The sequence below is a fragment of the Pelobates fuscus genome, chromosome 9 (genome assembly GCF_036172605.1).
Source record: "Pelobates fuscus isolate aPelFus1 chromosome 9, aPelFus1.pri, whole genome shotgun sequence".
In the NCBI taxonomy this organism is placed as follows: domain Eukaryota; kingdom Metazoa; phylum Chordata; class Amphibia; order Anura; family Pelobatidae; genus Pelobates; species Pelobates fuscus.
In genome coordinates this window covers 20,484,788-20,505,880 of record NC_086325.1, presented here as the reverse complement: position 1 = coordinate 20,505,880, position 21,093 = coordinate 20,484,788, and the positions used below count along the sequence as shown (strand labels likewise).

The 21,093-nt window shown below is 43.0% G+C and overlaps 1 protein-coding gene across 1 annotated transcript in view; it reads right to left on the bottom strand.

Moving 5' to 3' along the window:
• Nucleotides 1–11,368: 11,368 nt before the first annotated feature.
• PRRC2A (proline rich coiled-coil 2A) overlaps nt 11,369–21,093 on the bottom strand; it is a 54,573-nt gene continuing 44,848 nt past the window's right edge. The window contains exons 17-32 of the mRNA XM_063431440.1: nt 20,855–21,066; nt 20,371–20,474; nt 19,945–20,056; nt 19,633–19,718; nt 19,211–19,372; nt 18,992–19,114; nt 18,795–18,869; nt 17,769–17,892; nt 17,052–17,092; nt 16,516–16,583; nt 16,132–16,360; nt 15,841–15,936; nt 14,021–14,179; nt 13,480–13,571; nt 13,026–13,089; nt 11,369–11,794 (exon numbers count right to left, since the gene is read on the bottom strand). Of these exons, the coding sequence (XP_063287510.1) occupies nt 11,669–11,794; nt 13,026–13,089; nt 13,480–13,571; nt 14,021–14,179; nt 15,841–15,936; nt 16,132–16,360; nt 16,516–16,583; nt 17,052–17,092; nt 17,769–17,892; nt 18,795–18,869; nt 18,992–19,114; nt 19,211–19,372; nt 19,633–19,718; nt 19,945–20,056; nt 20,371–20,474; nt 20,855–21,066 (1,873 nt within the window). The 3' untranslated portion in view covers nt 11,369–11,668. The remainder of the gene's footprint in view (nt 11,795–13,025; nt 13,090–13,479; nt 13,572–14,020; nt 14,180–15,840; nt 15,937–16,131; nt 16,361–16,515; nt 16,584–17,051; nt 17,093–17,768; nt 17,893–18,794; nt 18,870–18,991; nt 19,115–19,210; nt 19,373–19,632; nt 19,719–19,944; nt 20,057–20,370; nt 20,475–20,854; nt 21,067–21,093) is intronic.

The window sequence follows — 21,093 nt, the reverse complement described above, 5'->3', positions numbered from 1 at the left end:
CTAAGGAAAGAATTCTCCCCTCCTTGCCTTTCTGTTTCTTAATCACACTTAGATCATGCATTTCCTACCCTTCAGACATTCTCCCCAGCTACTGACCAAGAGGTGGCTGCTCTTCTTTGCTCCTCTCGCCCCACCACTTGCCCGCTCGATCCTGTCCCATCCCACCGTATCAGATCTCTCTCCACTTGTCTCGTGCCTTCTCTAACACACATCTTCAACTGCTCGCTCTCTTCTGGCATTGTCCCTGCTGACCCTAAACATGCCAGTGTAGTACCTATACTAAAAAAAACATCCCTCGACCCATCCACCCTCTCTAACTACCGTCCCATATCCCTGCTCCCTTTTTCCTCAAAGCTTCTGGAAAGACTTGTCTTTACCCGTGTGTCTCATTTCCTCAATTCCAACTCTCTCCTTGACCCCCTTCAATCTGGCTTCCGCCCTCTCCACTCTACAGAGACTGCCCTTATCAAAGTCACTAACGACCTAATCGCAGCTAAATCCAAAGGCCACTACTCCATACTAATTCTTCTTGACCTCTCAGCAGCCCTTGACACAGTTGATCATGCTCTCCTTCTTCAAACTCTTCAATCGCTTGGTCTCTGTGACTCTGTCCTCTCGTGGTTTTCCTCTTATCTCTCCCAACGCTCATTCAGTGTCTCCTTTTCTAATGATACCTCCTCCCCTCTCCCTGTCTCGGTTGGAGTCCCCCAAGGCTCCGTCCTTGGTCCCCTTCTATTTTCTCTTTATACTGCCTCTCTTGGCAAACTTATTACCTCTTTTGGATTCCACTACCACCTGTACGCTGATGACACCCAGCTATATCTCTCCTCCTCGGACCTCTCCCCTGCCGTCCTGCAACGTGTCACTGCTTGCCTTTCTTCCATCTCTGACTGGATGTCCTCCCGCTTTCTGAAACTCAATCTCTCAAAAACTGAGCTCCTTGTCTTTCCTCCTCCTAATACTGATCCTCCTCTTTCGCTCTCCCTTCAAGTTTGTGGTACCAACATCAGTCCATCCTTGCAAGCGCGCTGTCTTGGCGTCATACTTGACTCTGGTCTCACCTTTGAGCCTCACATCCAGCATGTTGCCAAATCCTGTAGATTCCATCTTAAAAACATAGCCTACATCCGCCCCTTTCTTGCGCCAGATACTACCAAGGAGCTTGTCCATGCTCTAGTAATTTCCCGCATGGATTACTGTAACCCTCTCCTGATTGGTCTTCCCAAAAGCCGTACTGCACCCCTACAGTCCGTAATGAACGCTGCTGCTAGACTGATTTTCCTCTCTAGTCGTTTCTCTCACACCTCACCCCTCTGCCAGTCCTTACATTGGCTTCCTGTATGCTATTCAATTTAAGGTACTAACTCACACCTATAAAGCACTGAACAACTCTAGCCCCTCTTATATCTCCTCACAGATCCATAGGTATGTCCTTTCTCGGTCTCTCCGCTCTGCCCGTGACCACCTCCTGTCCGTTGTCCGCACTCGTACGGCCAACTCGCGCTTGCAGGACTTCTCGCGGGCGGCTCCCTTCCTATGGAATAGCCTGCCTACCGCCATCAGACTCTCCCCTAGTCTTGCATCTTTTAAGAAGTGCCTTAAAACCCATCTCTTTAGGAAAGCTTATGGCCTCCAAGACTAACCCTTACCTCACATACCTGTCTCTTGCCCTCTCCTAAAGGGCAGTCCACCTTATTTGATTGCAAATTCCTGTCCTAATGTGTTTTACACCCCACCTCCTATAGAATGTAAGCTCGATCGAGCAGGGTCCTCTTCAACCTATTGTTCCTGTAAGTTTATTTGTAATTGTCCTATTTATAGTTAAATCCCCTCTCATAATATTGTAAAGCGCTATGGAATCTGTTGGCGCTATATAAATTGCAATAATAATAATAATTGGTGTTACCTGATCTAGAACAACACTTTGCTTCTTGATGGCACGTACAACTGTTTTATTAGTTACTGTAGGTAAAAAGGGAGGGACAGAAGGCTGTATGCAGGTACAATTGGCATAAATGAGGAAGAATTTTAGAATTAGAAGATGGCACAGGGAAGGCAGCACTGAGACGCAGAATGCTACAAAGTATTACTTTTGTTTTTGTCAAACCCATATTATTTTATTAATATAGCACCAGCAAATTCCGTAGCACTGTACAATGGGATAAAAGATTAATCATGAAATAATGATTTCTATTAAGAGAAACTCTACTTGTTTTGTTGATGTGCAGTGTCCCATTAATCCCATTCCGACCTTGGACGTATCGGGTACATCCGACAAAAAATGGTCCTTACAGCCGCTCTAACGGTATTGCAGCAATGCCTTGATGTCGAGGCATCCTGCAATATCCCCCCTCACTGCTGGGACCAGCTGTGAAAATTCCAAGTTGGAAAACTTGAATGTGCAGCCTCCAAATAAGGTATTTTAGCCCCCAGAGAACCCGACACGCCTATACAAGGGTGGTATCACTGTACCCGGGAGATGTTGCTGAACACTTATTGGGGTGTTCTTTGGCAGGAACCCTTAGAGTTCTCAGTGTATGTATTCTTTAATTATTATATTTTTTTTATTTGGCATAGATTGGTGGTTAAACAGAGATAGGCGTAAGCGCTCACTACAAACAAGGTAGGTGGGCAGCAGTAAATCTGTGAGAATTTCCTAAATCACACTGATAAAACAAATAACAAGTAAGGTGATAGACTGAGCCTCAAAAAGCAATAAGATACAGCAGAAATATATAACAAAAAATATAATTACATCAGTTGGTTCAATCTACATACGCTGAGGTAGGATGGTTTCTGTCACCTTGAAGGAAACAGAAATGGACAAAAAATAGTGCAATATGTAACAGTTATTTAATCTATTTGAGGTAGAAATAATGTGCAAACTCACAATAGATAGAGCTGCTAAGAGCTCTGCTGTAATGCGCCTGGACGGTACAATCCCTGTCTATGGAGCTTAGAAGCTATTTTTGGTAGTTCTTTCCGTCCAGTGTATATATGAGAAAACACAATAGAAAAGGTCTTCTGGTATAGTATGTATTTACACAAAGTAAAGGATAAAACAAACAAACAAAAAAAGCGGTATCCTACTTACAATATGCAGAGCAATGGCCTGGTCTGGTATGAAGAGCATTGGTGGTATTATCCCCACCTAGGATATGCAGGATACACCAGGAGATGACAGGAATATGATAAAATAAATTGTAATAAAATGAAAATATACCTTTAGAAATAAATAGTTTATTTTTAAAAAATAAGCCATTTTTTTTCCCTCTCTCCGTGAGTACAAAGGTTCATGGTAGATGTAGTTCATATAGGACCGTTTTCAAGTGCAGAAGTCCATGGTCCCACAAACTCCATATATGAGAATTATGACCAAAAAGGAAGTAAAATACAGAAAACAGAAGTCCTATATAAATTGTAACACCATATTTATATATATATAAAAAAAAATTTAACAGTATGTGAATAAGCATGAAGATTTTAATAACAAATATACCACATAAAATAAAGGCTTATTAAAGAAGCAATCAAGTGGAGAAAATAATCCTAAAAGTAGAGAAAAAAAGGGTAAAATAGAAAAACCGAATAAGAAAAGATTGGGGTATATAAATTATAAAAAAAATAATTTATTAGATTATAAGGGAAAATGTGTCCATACTTATTGTAATTTTCTTTTCCTGGTCATATGCCATGGCAGCACAATGATGGGTAGCTCCTCCCTATCCCTAGTTAGACAGGAGCTAATTAAAATAAATGTATAAGTACCTCCTCGAGTACAGGTTCTGAAAAGAAATTTCGTCTGGGTACCTTCCACTGCGGTGTCCCAATAGCTACAAATTTTTGGAACGCCGAAGACTCCACCAGCTTGTTTGGTAAAAGCTGGGCTAAGAGTTCAGACAAGCCAGCTGTCAGATGCCGGGCAAGGGGGTGACTTTGTGACATTGGCTTCTTACATTCAAACATGTCCTTGACAGACACCTGACTGTGGGCAGATGAGCAGGAACTGCTCAAGGCGAGAGACGGAGTGGCGGATGGTTGAGCGGGGGCAAGGAGGACAGCAGTCGTTGACATGGCTGAAGATGCTGGACCAGGAGGAGGATGGCGGCTTTGAGTTTGTGTGCTGCTTGTACTCATGTGTTGATCCCATAAGTGTTTGTGATGTGTGATCATGTGCCTTCGCAAAGCAGTTGTACCTAGGTGGGTGTTTGGACTTCCCACGACTCAGTTTCTTTTGGCACAGAATGCAAATGGCATCGCTGTTGTCAGAGGCAGACACACACAAAAAAATGCCACACTGCTGAGCTCTGCAATGACGGCATTCTGGTGGTGGCAACAGCATGCGTTGATTGGCGTGCTGTCTGGCTGACCCCGGGTGCAGATGCATGCTGTCTGAGCGTGCCACTAGCTCCTTGCGACGACCTCCCCCTGCTTCCAACTCGTCTCCTCCTCCTCTCTGTCTCCCCATCTGAACTTTCCCCCTGTTCTTCTCTTCTAGCGGGCACCCACGTGACATCCATGGACGCATTGTCATCATCAACCGCTTCACTTGTATTTGACAACTCAGCAAAGGAAGCAGCAGCAGGTACAACATCATCATCACACCGTACGTCCATGTGTGTAATGCTGCCTGACTGAGACATATCCCTGTTATCTACATCCTCTGGCAATAATGGTTGCGCATCACTCATTTCTTCCAACTGATGTGAAAATAACTCCTCTGACAGATAAAGTGAAGCGGCTGTGGTGCTAGTGTTGGTAGTGGCGGCAGGCGGGCGAGTGGTAACTTGAGAGGTGCCCGAAGCTAAGCTGGAGGAGGATGGTGCGTCAAGGTTCCGAGCGGAAGCTGTAGAAGATCGGGTGTCCTGTGTTAGCCAGTCAAATATGTCCTCAGAACTTTTCGAGTTCAGGGTACGTGGCCTCTGAACACTGGGCATTATTCTAGGGCCAAAGGGAATCACAGCACCACGACCACGATGGCCCCTGCGGGGTGGCCTGCCTCTGCCTGTCATCTTTTTTTCGATTAGTGGTACTATGCGTGCAAGCTACTGTGACAACAGATATGAGTGGCACTGTGCACTGGCAGAGTAGACGCTGTAGGCCTGACACACACACTTGCAGACAACTAACTGCTATTCAATCTATTACAGTCAAAATTGTATTTTTTTTTTTTAAATGTACACTACAGTTACACCAGATATGAGTTGCACTGGTGTGACACTGTGCCCTGGCAGGCCCTGAAACGCACACGTGTGAAGGAAACTGACTGCTATTATATTACAGTCGAAAAAGTTTTGTTTTGTTTTTGTTAAATGCAAGCTATTGTGACACCAGATATGAGTGGTGGCACTGGGCAAGTATACGCTGTGAGCCTGACACACATGCTGGCAGGCAACTGCAATTAGATTACACAGGAAAAAAAAAAGCAGACTGATGTTCTAGCCCTAAAAAGGGCTTTTTGGGGTGCTGTCCTTACAGCAGAGATCAGATGAGTCCTTCAGGACTGTAGTGGACACTGAATACACTAGCCTAGCTATCGATTTCCCTATTAAATCAGCAGCAGCTACAGTGTCCCTCTTCTCACTAAGAATGCAGCATCCGGGGGGCGGGGCCTAGCTGTCATGGAGGAAAGTCGCACTTCGTGTGATCTCCCTCAATATCTCACATTAAGCAGCTATCAACAAGCGAATTTCACCCCAGAAGGGGATGACCCAGCAATGTTGCTCCTACCTGACCGACCCGACATGCTTAATAGCGGTCAGCAACTCGACAGAGTCTTACTTACCTCCGCGTGGCAAGTGTGGCCTGGTGCTCAACGGCGGGAGAGGCGGCCAATCTCCCGATCCTGGGATGCCCAGGAGCAGCCACTTCCCGGCAGGAGCTCCGTTACCCCCCCCCCCCCCTCGGACCGGTGGGGGTTATCCCGGTCCACCCCTGAGAGGCAGTCTGGAGCTAATGGACGCACAGAGCACAGCCGCCCAGGCTGACATACTCATCTGCGACTCTCCCAATATGGCGGCAGCCACGTGTCCTCCTGGTACCAGCAAAGCATGGCAGGATATTGAGTCTAAACTGGACAGACTCTTTAATCAATTTTGGAAGCAAATAACAAGCAGGAAGCCCCAACAAGCTCCACCACAGCTAAGCGAAGCAGTCCCCATTAAAATCCACCAACGCAAAAGGCGTCGAAGACGGGACCGGAGGAACAAACAAATGCAGAGCCTGCCCCACGTCAAGCACTCGCCTCCACCTTAAGCCACCACAATCCCGCACCGGGCGTGAAGCACCACCGGGACAGATCCGACCACCCGACAAAACAAGCTTCCACCACCTCAAGCCGCGAACCCGGTACTCAGCCGGAGACTTGCCTTTGTTATTCCAGGTATCAGGGACTCCCAGGGTCTGCACCTGGCGCCCAGAAGGGATGGGATGAGCACAAGCAGTAAACAGAAGCCTGCCAAGCATGTCCCACTATAGCCGATCCTCCACACCATGCCTTTGATCACATGAACTGCTCTCTGCACATTAACTAATTGTAAAGTAGCAAGCGTTTAACCCCTTAAGGACACATGACATGTGTGACATGTCATGATTCCCTTTTATTCCAGAAGTTTGGTCCTTAAGGGGTTAAACATGTCATTATTTCACCTTCTAAAGAGTTTATTGTCGTAGTTCCTTACATGCATTATGTTATTCACTAGTCTCATCTCATGGGGCTACTCACATTTATAACTAGTGGTGGAGCTGCTGATATAAATACACAGTTGATAACGTGCAAGCAACACCCTAAACATGACAGCCATCTTTCACAACAATGTACTGCTATATACTCATACCCTCAGTGCAACTAGCCATGATATACGCACGTTCAGCCTAGCATGCTCAAATATAACACACTTCTGTCTAAAAAAAAAAAAAAAAAGAATGCAGCTTCTGAATGAATGTAAAATGGATGCTGTCCAGGAGGTGGGAGGGTCTGGGAGGGAGGGTCTGCTGCTGATTGGCTGGAATGTGTCTGCTGACTGTGAGGTACAGGGTCAAAGTTTACTCAATGATGACGAATAGGGGGCGGACCGAACATCGCATATGTTCGCCCGCCGTGGTGAACGCGAACAAGCTATGTTCGCCAGGAACTATTCAGGACATCTCTAATCCCAAGAAATACTACGGTCCCGCGAGGTCTACACCCCCACCTCATACATGGAGGTTCAGCCCCACAACCAAATCATAGTTAGCTACCTCGCTCGCCCTTCTTTAGGGCTTCCCAAGTCACGGCCACACGTTTTGAATCTCTTACGGTCACCGAGAGGCCATCACCCTGCCAAGTAGCCACAAAATTTCCTCAGCCCAAATCATAGGTAGAGCCTCTCTCCGCCACTTAGCACAAGCAGGGCCTCACCTGTCACTTGGTTCTAGGTAAATTCTTCGCCACGGCATTTGCTAGCAGGCCAGTTCTCCGAAGGTCTCATGCACATTACTTATACAAATCATTATTCCTTTTTCAGAATGTCACAAGAATCCATCCCAATATTCGGTCTTCTGTTGGATGAAATACCCAGCACGCCAGTTTTACACACTTGGAGCAGCTTTTGGCCATGGATTGGGTTCTCTTCGTTCATTCCCCCACTTTCAGAACACTCACTTTCAATTCATACAGACGCAGCAGCACATACAGGGTTCGCAGTAATTTTCAGCACCCACTGTGACGGATGCCTTGCCGGCCTTTAGAGAGACTTCTACTTTGTCAGAGATCTACCGCATCATAGTGGCCACCCTCACATGGGGTCATCTTTGGACTGGCAAGGCAGTTAAATGCTGCTCTGACAACTCCGCAGCCTGCGACATCATTAACAAGGGCGGTCATCCTCGCTAACCATTTTGTGGCTGATTCACAGGTTGAGTAGGCTGGCAGCAACCTCTCAGTTCTAGTCTGCTTTTACACTTCTGGTGTCCACAACACAGCCATGCTCCATTTAAGGTCTTCTTTCAGGCACTCCCTACCATCCAGGATACCACCATTCCATGAGCTTATTTTGGACTAAGCACACAATTACACCTCATACAGGTACGCACGCTTCACGCAGTTTCACGACTACTCTATCACTCACGCCAGGGTTTTGTATATTGTACCATGTCACAAGTAGAGTTTGCTTTATTCAAGACTTTTTGCAGTTAAACTGTTAATTTTTGCCTCTTTCTCTAATCCTACAAGTCAAGCATCTTACTTATATCTCCTACGCTGTCACTCCGCTTTTACGTCTCCAAGGTCAACCACACACTATCAGTCCTAATCCATTACTTCACGTCTAAACCTTCTATTAATGTGAGCTACATCATGGCTTCCTTCGCTGGTCTCTCTTTTTCACAAAAGCGCTGCATCAGCAGCTTCAAGTTCTTACACCCCAGTCTACATCACTAAGTGATGGTGCCACAGGTAATCCTCAGCTCAATTACATATATACCTCAATCAGAGTAAAAGCTCCTTACAAGCTTTCAGTACCCACACTGTATAAACTTGCAATAAAGTATGTTTTCTTTGAATCCTCTTTTATTACAGGCTTACTCGTACCTTGGTTTCGGCACACCTCTACCAACTTTGCTTCTCCTTCTACATTCCATTACGTATTAGAAATTCCGAGCACAAGATGTAAGGCAATTTGGCCTGAATTTGTGGGAGGAGTAATGATCCTATTTAAACCCTACCCCCCCTACTTACCTTTGTCGTGCAAGCTGTTTATCCCCACCCACCTATATTAACAATTCACCTTTGTGGGCCCTCTTTTATTACAGGCCTACTCTTAGGTTGGTTTCGGCACACCTCTACCAACTTCTCCTTGGTTTCCTTCAAGGTTACAGAAACCATCCTACTTCAGCATATGTAGATTGAACTTACTGATGTAATTATATTTTTTATGTTATATATTTCTGCTATATCTTATTGCTTTTTGGGGCGCGGTCTATCACCTTGCTTGTTGTTATTGGTGGTTAAATGGTTGCATGAAAAGAGTCAAAATACACCAAGTTTAATACCTTAGGTTGTCGTCTTTTAAAAAAATATATACATGTGAAGGGTTATTCAGGGATTCCAGAGAGATATCAGTGTTACAATGTAACTTTTGTTAATTTTGAAAAGAAAATGGTTTGGAAATAGCAAAGTGCTACTTGTACTTATGGCCCTATAACTTTCCAAAAAAAATAAAAAAAAGCTAAGAACATGTTAACATTGGGTATTTCTAAACTCAGGACAAAATTTAGAAACTGTTTAGCATGGATGGTTTTTGGCATTTGTAGATGCGTAATAGATTTTGGGGGTCAAAGTTCGAAAAAGTGTGTTTCTTTAATTTTTTCATCAGATTTTATAATTTTTTATAGTAAATTATGATATGATGAAAATAATGGTATCTTTAGAAAGACCATTTAATAGCGAAGAAAATGGTAAATAATATGTGTGGGTACGGTAAAAGAGTAAGAGGAAAATTACAGCTAAACACAAACACCGCAGAAATGTAAAAACAGCTCTTGTCCTTAACGGTAAGAAAATTGAAAAGCGGTCTGGTCACTAAGGGGTTAAACAAGAAAACATTGATAAAGCAACAAAATAAACCAATAGAAATCTGTAGTTTTACTAATCCCAACTAATTTTGATGTGAAAAGTGGGGCCAGTTGGACACACTAATTGCCAATTGAATGAGCCCACTGATTCTGCTGGTTTCCATGGTAATCACCCTGTGTACAGGTCAGACATTGATACCTTTCTGTTCATGCTTCTTTAGGTGAGTGCTGCTCTGCTGCAAATCATGAGACTAATTAAACCGTGAAAGGTATTCTAACCAAACTGCAGGCAGTTTCTTACAGTTAAATTCCTTGGACCACTACTGTGTGATGTAAAACAAGAAAAATTTAGAAGTGATAAATCTCCACGCTTAAAGGGTTAAAAGGGATCATCAGTTAGGTAATGGCTGCAAGTCATTGATAGCAGATCTGTGGCTCTAGTGCCGGCCTGAATGCGGTGATCCATTATTTAGAGTTTGCTAATTGCAGGGGATATCAAATACGAATTGTAATACTTCCAGTGCTCTTCTTGATTATTCACTGTGGATCCTTTAACCCCTTAAGGACCAAACTTCTGGAATAAAAGGGAATCATGACATGTCACACGTGTCATGTGTCCTTAAGGGGTTAATACCCACAAGCCTCTAGAAACCAATGGCTAGGCCTATATTGTAAACTGAGAATTCTAGTAAAACCCATGAAATGAGGCGGCTCATGTTGGCTTAAATCTGGGCATCTCGCCTAAAATGCCAAAAACTGCTCAGTCACAAGCTGAAAATGATTTCAGTGGATTCTAGTAGGCTCCTAAAATACATAACTAAAATTATGTGTTCAATACTCTCGGGTATTACACTCCAAGCACCACAGCCAATAGAAGCCGTAGTGGTTATGGTACCATGATACTATCCTAGTATGATTTGTCATACCATTTTAAAATATTTGGCAACTTATGTGGGTCCAGCTGGGCACCTAGAGCTGAATACCCTGCTTCAAGGATTCTCCTGCTCTACTTATTGGCCTAACGTGTCAGCTGAAGTCTCTCAGCCAATGAGCATGATCCTGTATCAACCAGGCCTCCTGGACAGTTATTCTGCATCCCATGCAGTGCAAGCATTTGGGGGACCCAGGTAAGTTGTCAAACCATTCTAAAGAGGTTTAAAATATTACACTGGGGTAGTGCCATGGCACCATAAACAAAAAAGTGCAAGTTCAATTAAAATCAAGTTCATTCTAAACAAGAAAGCATTCTCCAGCTCTGAGGGACGCTAGAGGCGCTCAGACCACTTCATCTCAGTGAAGTGATTGGGGTGCAATGTGCCCCCCATTTTAACCCTGCAACTGAAAACATCTGCTCTGCAGGGGCCAACCATGGGCAGGGTAGCGCAACAAGGAAATAAGGTAAGTGAATGCTCGCGGACTCCATAGCGTGAGCTTACAGAGTTGCATGCCCAAAATATCAATCCATATAATGGCACCATGCCAGGGAAACACTTGCATAACAACATTTTCTCCTAATTTAGAAGGAAAGGTTAAGAAAAACAAATGACGCACGTAAAATAAAAAAAGTGGAAGATTTTGTTTCCAATATAAGTTAAATGCTCTTTAATGATATATTTATATTGAAATCATGATTGACATGGTTAATGATATACCTATGTATATACATATATCTATATAGCTTTTTATAATCTGTTCACATTTCTGCAGTCTGTGTATACAGACAGATATGTATAGATATATAGATATATATGTGTGTTAAGAACTAGCGAGATCAATGTAATACTTTCTTTTAGTTTGCATTTAAATAAACAGAATGTATGGGAGAAAATATTCTTTATTTGTCAGAAAAAAAAAAATGGGCAGGAAAAAAAAAATGAAGTTGCAGAGGAGTATTGAAAGAGGGGAGGAGGAAAATATAGTAGTGAGAGTCTGGACTTTAATATATCATGGGGAATTACAATATTTCAAGCCAGTTCGACCAGACAGGAGACCCCTTTCCCTCCCCCCCTAGTTTCTATTTCCCCATCACAAATGATTCCCATTAATTCTGCCAAGAGAAAAAAATATTACGTCTGATTTTGCCGGGCTACTTTAAAGGATCAAGTGGCAGGGTAAATCAGGGGTCTCGAGGGGCAGGGGTGGAACTGCTGTGAGCGTCTCTGGCATTATGGGGTTCAGCATCCCGAGTTGGTGGTCTGTCCCAAGATCTCAGTGTCCAGCGTGAGGCTTCGGGAGGTAGAGCCTGGGAAATTAGAGGAAGCAGATCATTATTAAAGGATTACTATTTGATATTAGTCAGGCCATAAAAGTTAATCTCTCCTGCAAGCTATAGCATACTCACCAGGGGTAACTTTCAACCAATGGCTAGTGGAAGTTTGAGACCTGAGTATTATGCAGCACAAAACAGTTCCATACAGTAACTGAATAAGTTGGTAGCATGAAAATCCTATTTGCAGCCCAGTATTCTAATCAAGGGTAACATTTATTGACGAGGGGATTAACGTCTTTCTCAATCAGTAAAAGTATAATAATCCCAATTAGCATAAAATGCAATTATTGCCCCAAACAATATTTTAGCAGTAGGCCAGGGGTGAGCATTAGGGGTCTATGAGTAACATGACGCTAAGCCAACCTTCCAAAACATTATTGGATTTGTAGGAGAGAGCTGGGTACGTCACTGCTGTCCATTCCCGCACAAGACAGCTGTAGGAATCAATTTTTTTGTAAAGTCAACAGGTCTAACAATTCTGCTTAATTTTTGCTTTGACTTTGTGCAAGTAGAGTTGACAGACATGCCATGTTTCCCTTTATGCATTCACTTCATGTTGACGGAAGTACTTAGTTTGTAGGAAAGTCAGAGACTAATAAATTTACTATCCTGGCAGCTCACTTATGATCACCTTGACTAAAGAGAACCTATGGTCCCAAAAATAGCAATGTGATCACTGTCTACCACACTTTGCTTTGTAAAATGTAATTTAAATAAAGATAACTCTTTTTCCCGTGCTGAGACTCCAAAGCTGCAGCCCCCAGAACTGCCACTGTCAACATGCAAGCTGACATTACCTGTGATATGGTTTCATCCAGTGCTTCTCACAGAGAAGCATTGGATTGGAGAATGCGTGTGCAGCACACCTCCAATCAAATGGTGCCATTTAGCAGCATTCTCTAGGATCAAGTTTCAGGAAAACCGCCACTAGCGGTGGATTTAACCCCGCAATGTAATCATTGCGGTTTCAAAAAAAACAAAACAAAAAGGTTTTACATTGCAGAGCTAAAGGACAGGACCACAACACCACGACCACTTAATTGAGATGAAATAGTCAGGGTGACTGTAATGGTCATCTTTCCTTCAGCGTATACATTTTACAAAGTGCAGCGGTGCTCTCCATCAACATGAAAAAAAACAAAAAACATATTGGAACTTCCAGCCTTAATTACATGTAATCACAAACCTTGGAAATCAAACCCACCTGCTGATACACATCAAAACGTTGATTTCGGACAATTCCATAGTTTGAATTTGAAGATTTCGACCTTATTGAAATGGAAAAAACAAAACACTTTAGCATTAGTGAAAAAGAATCATTAAAATATCAGCATCAACCAAATCAAATCAGCTGTTCTGGCATGACAAAGCAGATAACTGTGTTACCAAAATACAGAGTTTAGAAAAGGTGTTATTACGGGATCTAAGTTTTACAGTCTCTACAAAGATTTATACAGAAGAGTAGGATCTTGTTTTATAGAGTTATGCGGCATGCATTTATCATTGTATGACGTCCTGCGTTACAGTGTTTGGTTTTAGGGGTCCTGTGCCTGTCCGTGCAGAGAGAACAGACGTGTACAGGTACTCTAACACCTATACTCCAATCACAACCAAGGCTCAGAAGGGAACAACCTGCTGCCCCCATTGGTTGCCATTACCTTCCTCCTGATGATTGGATACAAGGTCCGGCTCCTCCCACAGCCCTCCTGTGATCCTCTGGCTGCTTTATATCAGGCGACTGTGTCTGAAACTGCGACATATAATTATGAAACAGATCCGCTTCCTTCCCCCTCCTTATCGGTGTCATCTGTATCATGATTTGCATTCAAATGCACATTAATGTGTAATTTTCTTATTTTTTAAGACACAGTGGCACTTTAGAGCATTTAATATACAATCTTTACATTGTTCTTGCAAATATGAACATACATTTTACAACGTAGAATGTAAGCTCGTTTGAGCAGGGATCTGAGCCCCCTCTGTTCCTGTGCATCCAACTTGTCTTGTTGCAAATACAATACATGTTTCTTAATACACCTATTGTACAGCGCTGCAAAATATATAAATAATAATAAACTGTCAGATTTGGCTTATACGGAGTTAAACAAAACTAAAATAATGGATACTGATACCACGGCTGGAGCACATATATTAATATAAGACAGCTACTACTAGTGCAGCTACAATGGAAGGACTCACCTCATTTCTCAGGTGGGATTGGGATCTGTCTGTAGCAGACACCTGCTGGAGAGGCTGCATTGCTTGTCCCATGGGAACAAGGGGAGGCTGCTGTGGTGCAGAAGAGAGAGAACCAAATCCCATGACTGGAAGGGAGGAGTCCACCATGGAGAGAAGAACCTGAAAGGGAGAGAAATAAAGTAAACAGGGAGGTCTAAAAAACTGATTCGAGGAAATCAAACCCATATTTATCTTTTAAAACACATACAGAATATATTATCAGTGAACCTCTTGCTGTCCGTGATAAAGGTAAATCAATAAAACCAGATTTTGCATGTTTGAATATGATGCACAGGGGAATATTAATGCAAGTAACAATTGGGTCCAACAAAGAGGTGACACAATCACACTGCAAAAAACATGTTTTACTGTACCCCAAAAAGGCTGCAGAATGTTTCCACTTTTTGCTGAAACCTTTGCTTTCAATTTACTGTGGTATTCCGTAAATAAACCCCCACAATTTAGGAATCTCTCACTCAAATGTTATTCTATTATGCCTTCTAGTGGCAAAAACATGCCACTGAAACACAGAAAAAAATACATGAGAAAAGTCAAGAGAAATATCAGTGATCAAAAAAGAAACAGCACAGTCACATCAGACATGCTTATCTGTACATGTGACCAGCCTGGTTCCAGCTGCCAACCTGTGAGTAGGCTTACTGGGCTAGTTAACTCATTTTCTCCCCAATGTCCAAATATCCAGCACGCTTAATTTAACTCAGCCCTACTTTTACCAGCGATATAGGGAAGGAGTGGGGGGTCAGGGGTACAGAGAGCCATTCTTTAAAGATACAGGCACAACAGTTGATTTTTTTTAACACTCCGGTATTAGTCCTCACGCCAATAGATTGCTATACTTTAAAAAAAATATTTTTTATTAAGCTAAGCAAGCCTGAATTGGTATAAATATTTCCAGATGCCAAAAAAACATGTTCATCCGCATACCAATTCAATGATATCAAGCAAAGAGAGGCCTAAGCTGTCACACCAGCCCAATAGGTTTGGATATAACCTGCCAAACCATTCAAAGCAGCAGGTCCAACCTATATTACAAAAAGGAGAACCAATATAGCTGGTATGTAGCTAATCAATGGCACACAGATAGTGATTCTTCCACTGCATCGAACACCAATACATGCCACTATATACACAGACAACAAAGGTGTTAAAATTACTATCAGTTTGTCTATCATGTGAACGTTGGAGATGGCTGAGAGATATTGCGTGGTTATAGTGATTTTTCACCATTTGAAAGAGTCCACTTCTTAAATATAAAGTTGACCAGCTGGGCTTGCACAGACTACAATTTCTCTGGAAGACTGGATTTAGGCTGACAATGGTAGGATTAGAGAGTATGTAATTATTATCCTGATTGAGTATAGCATTTTAATTAATCCAATTTAATAAAAAACAACTGGCATTAGTTGCATTTTAATAAATTGTATTTGAGTAAAATTGTTTTCCATTGAAATAATAAATAAATTAAGGGAAAAAACAAAACAAAACGGCAACAAGAACCTTTCCTCAGATTTTTGAGAATCTACCGATCAATCGACCAATAATCTAAGCATACTTCCTGGATCTCAAAGTATGATATACTGAATACAGCAAGTACCCGGCCCATCTCAGATACATTATGAAAGAAGTAAGCATGGAGTCTTACTTTTCACACCTACCGACAGCATCCAATCATAATACAAGTAGCAGATCCTTATCACAACAGCCATTATGGAGAATGTACACACATTAACTAAGGGGAAAGGCCCACCCTGGGGCAGTACCTGTTGGGTTGCAGCTGGCGGCAGATATCCTCCCTGCCCTGTGTGATGAAGGGAAGGAGAGTAATAATCAGAGGCTGAGGTCATATCCTGTCTGACCTAAGAGAAAAGAATATATAAATCAGAATTGAATTCACATAATTAGACACAAACAATAAACTGCCATGAACCTATTATGGAACAATGCTAAAATCCATGTCTGCATCTCACATAGCAGCCATGTAATTAGACGCCAAGCAATAAATATAAAAATAATAATAAGCCAAAAGTCCTTAATTTCTCATCCCGTCTCACCTGCATAAGCGGCTGCTGCTGCTCCGTGCTGACTTGGGCAGGGCAGTAATGGCCGCTGTAGAGAAACGCAGGCGCAGGGTACAGAAGGCTCCCTGCAGGTACCTTTGCCAGGTCACTGAAATCCACATACTGGCCTTTCAGGGCAATGCCAGAAAGGACAGCAGAGCCTGGAAGCAGAGCAGGTGACGAGCCTGGGGACGGAGCTGCGTGAAGGTACAGAGGCTGGGATCTGAGAAAATAAAAAATAAACATTATGGAGATATGTGGGTAATACGCAAAAACAACAAATAATCAAGTATTAGATATAAGAAAGGCAGAATAGAGATAACATTGAGAGGAGGGGGAAAATGTGGGGGGAGAGAGTGAAAGGTGAAACTCATATACCTGTACTGCTGCAGAGACGGTGTCCCAGGTCTATACCCATTGCCCGTAGTGGTGACATGAAGATCCAGCTGAAAGAAAGGCCTCTTATAAATAACCCATTTACTTAAAGGGATCCTATAGTGCTACGAAAACAACTACGAGTAGAGCCAAATGCGCATGTGCGGCCAAAGGCACGCGCGCATTCAAACCCGCCCATAGGAAAGCATTACTCAATGCTGTCCGATGGAGATCTTATTGGACGCTGGACTCTGTGAGGCTGTCCAGCGTCAAATAAGTGCGATTTACTCAGTGTAAATCTCGGAAGCGCCTCTAGCAGCTGTCAGGGAGACAGCCACTGGAGGCTGGATTAACCCTGCAGTGTAAACATAGCAGATTCTCTGAAACTGCTATGTTTTCAGCTGCAGGGTTAAAACTAGGAGGACCTGGCACCCAGATCACTTCATTGAGTTGAAGTGGTCTGGGTGTCTATAGTGGTCCATTAACAAAACCGTCACAGGTTTAGAGTAAGCTCCCCTCTTTATTAGATAATCACATACCTGGTAGTACTGGTTGGAAAAGATTCTCTGACTGCGATCATCTGAAAGATGGAAATACAAACAATTAAAATGCTGCAACAGAAATACTAAGACTCATTGAGTCTGAGCGCATGTCCAAACCAGAATCAAAGAAAACCCAACCTACTGGGCATAAAATACCCTCTGCACTAACAAACATTTAGGCAACAGGCACTCGGCTGCTCTCCCTATAAATATGCGCAGAGTTGTTAATCCTGCTCCATGTCCAGAAAACGCCTCAGCATTAAATAATGAAAACAACGTGGCTTCTTTATTCCAGGGTTCAGAATTTCCACTTGCATGTAGTGTGCCAGGACTAGGCTGGCAGTGGTCAGTAACTTTCAGGCCTGGCTATTAGGCATAGGACTTGAAGTTTTGAGCTCTGCTCATTATATAATCACTCGTGGTCTCATGTCAGCAGGAGACAGAGGAATAACAGATGCGGTGGAGTTTCCCCTTGTAGGTTTCTGCACAAGAAGGACGCCTGAGAAAATCTCTCTCAATTTCTCTCTGTTTTGTCCCCAGAAGTAAATTAGTACATGCAATGCGTCACAATATTTACATCTCTTTTGGACATTTCCATTTTGTAGTGTTATTGACTGGACTAAAATGGATTTTATTGGGATTTTCACAACACATTGAAGATTCCAAACATTTCATATATATATATATATATACACACCGTATAAAATTCCATACCTGGTAATGGGTGTCTCGAGCCTTCCGGGTGGCTGGGTGAGAGAGCCAGTTGTCGGTGGTCCATCTGGTGCTCAGCTGTTGCTAATTGAGGAGGAATATCCCATGTGCGAGGAGAGGAGGCCACCTGGAAAAGACAATGAAGAATGTGACCACTGCATTCATCTTTCGTACATCCAATCAGGCCTGTATAATGAAGTGCAGAGTGCTGGTCAATGCATCAATGACATATATGGAAGACTAAACCCACAAACAAAATCAACAGCTTTTAAGTCATGTTCTTTATTGACAGAGGACCAAGTCATACGATGCTCATACTGGTAAACATGAGGTCAGTCTGGGTTAAAGGAATAGTCCAAGCATCATAACCCCTATTGTCTGCTAAAGCAGTAAAATATAATTTGCCAACCTATTTTAGTACGCTTTGATAACTTGACTACAGACTTCCATCCAAAGCTAAGCAGAACGTTGCTCATTTGCAGAGAGCGTCACACGAGCGCTCTCAGGGTACTGCTAAGCTCTGGGATGAGTGGTTATGGTGCTTAAACTTTAATATTGGATGGAATACAGAAAAAGACAGGAAAGAGTCAAATGGATTGGGAAACCTTGCCCTTTTAGAGGGATAAAAGGAAAAGTGATTTAGGGGCACAGGCTCTGTTTTGTTGCAGAGAATTTGGCAAAGCCAGAAGCCATGCAACTGATGCAGAAAATAATTTGGCCTGATAACAAGGGATGGAAGTCTGTGGCAGACAGGACTAATTAGCAGTATGATAACTACAGAGAAAGCAGACATATAAGATACGAAAAGTATAAAACAATTGTATGATGTTATACAATCAGAATAGTGAAATAGTGGCTACAGATGGGAGAGAAGGGAAATTTCTGATAGTACATGACAGGCTGTGACAGGAAGAGAGAAAGCAGGAGTCCATATTAGACAGAAAGAAGGGGAAGACTAGCAGAAAGCTAAATGGCCAGTAAGGCAAGGAGGAGAAAGTCCAGAATGGAAATAAAACATGTTCCTCTCACCATACATGACTGTTGGCTAGCACCACCTTGTTTTTCTCTGCCATACTTCGTGCTGTCAGCTGGGTGGCAGGGCTCCTTTCATAAAAGAAAGAGGGAGTATAAATTACTAGCTAAAGGAAATAAGGGGGGGAAGACAGGGTTAGGTGTAGCACTGAAAGCAAAAAGGAGACCGAATTTGAGATGTGATTGTTATTCACCTGAGGACTGGGGGAGTGTGGAGCAGATGGAAGGCAAGAGGGAGCACTTGGTCCAAGAGGACCTTCTGCCATAGGCTTTTGGGCACGCTCCATTCCAATTGGATCAGGGGGAGGAACCATCACCTAGGAAGGATGAACAAAGAGGACAGTGCACATGGAGAACAGAAAGACATAGAAAGTGAGAAGTGGGGTGGACACAGACAGAACTAGATGCCTTACTTGGGGGTGTCCCTGTTGTGATTGCCCAGTGGACACTGGGCGTCCAGATCTCTTCCCTCCTTCAGGTTTCATCCCACCATCAGGGGAGCTACGTTGGCTGCAACTGCTGGAAGAGAGCTGGGAATCACTGCTGAGATCAACTCCGCTGTCTGATTGACTCATCTTAAGATAGAGGGGAAAAAAGGAAAAAAATTAGACTTAGATTTTTGATTTCGCCACATTTACACATGGCACATTCAGTGATCACATTCACAGCCAGACGTCTTTAAAACGTGCAGTATTACCAATTATACCTACAGGTAGGGCAAAGTCTGGAAATAAAGGCTCTAGTCAGGATGCAATGCACTATTGCACACAATGCCAGTTTCACTAAAAAAACAAACCAGTGTTGCCTGCTCCCAAACTCCTGCCCCCTTGTTTACCTCTGTGTTTATAGGATCTTCATAGCCAGTCAGAGGCTCCATCCATGGCTCCATGGAGTAAGATGGACCCAATTTGCCTCGATCATCTGAGAAAAGGAGAAAAACTTTAGAATGAGGGATAAGGGATATTGTAACAAGAGATAAAGAAATAAATCCTTGCATAATTCATGGTGACTGTACTAAACATATCACAGAGAACGCACTTATACAACTTCATAGAAACAAGTCAATTAGGTAAGGAACGGTAAATCACATAATAAGCCACAATCCAGAATTACTTTAACCACACCCATCATCCAGTGACAGACTTACTGCTCTGATCTCTACTCCAGACACGTGGAGCAAGGGTTTCTGGGTGGTGATTCTGTGTAACCGACTCTTGCCAGCGCCTACTGCTAACAGGTGCTCCAGAAAAGTGCACATTCTAGAAGAGGGGAAAAATCATGTATGTAACAGGACAGACAGCAGAAAACCCTTTATGTATCATTTACACTACTGTTATGCGTAACAGAAACAGTTACATCAGCATAACACAGAACAGCACCTATTCGATATAGAACTGTAGAACTGTAGAACAATGTTGGAAAACAATGCTCAGCAGTAACATGTAATAAGACCATTACACTACAATACTGTGCGCAAAAGACTAAAAATAAAGCGAATATACTCATTATGCACAATAATGCAGTGTAACACCATTTACACTATATGCATATTTGGACTGCACAGCAACCTTACCTCTGGTGCTATATCTCTGCTTCTCCGAGGCCGCGTTGTGCGTTTTGGTAATGGTACAGCAAATGTTTCATTTACGGATTCATGGCGAGTATCAAGGAGAGAGTCTGAAAGAGAACAACCTGCTTAATAGATCTAGTTCAAATGTCTCTCTAACTCAGTTTGCCCAATGTCCTGAGATCTGTCACACTACATATGCTTGTTGCCCTTAGTGCTCACACACCCTTTCCTCTCTGCCCCGAGACCACATATCTGTCACACTCAGTTTGCTCGTTGTTCTCAGTTCCTAGGTCTGCCGCATTCCTTTTCCTCATTACCCCCCAGTTACCAGGTCTGTCACACACCGCTTGCTAGTTGTCCTCAGTTCCTAAGTCTGCTTTACTCCTTTACGAAGTTGCCCTCAATCCCCCGGTCACACTCCGTTTACTCATTGCCCTCAGTCCATCAGTTTGCTCATTGCCCCAAGCAACACAAAGTTGTCTCTAACCTGCTCGTTGTTGACAGCGCCCTCCAGAGGAATCAATGTTATTGTTTGCAGGGGCAGGTTTGTTGTGTCTCTGTCCAAGTTCATTCAGTGCCTGCTGTATGCCCACTGGGTTGCTGTGGATGACCCGGTCTACACGATACACAGCGCTAGTGCTGGAAGCAGGATGTGACAGAGGAACTGAAGGTGGAGGGCGGTCTTCATTTGTCCTTCCCCTTAAAACATGATAATGATTGGTTTTA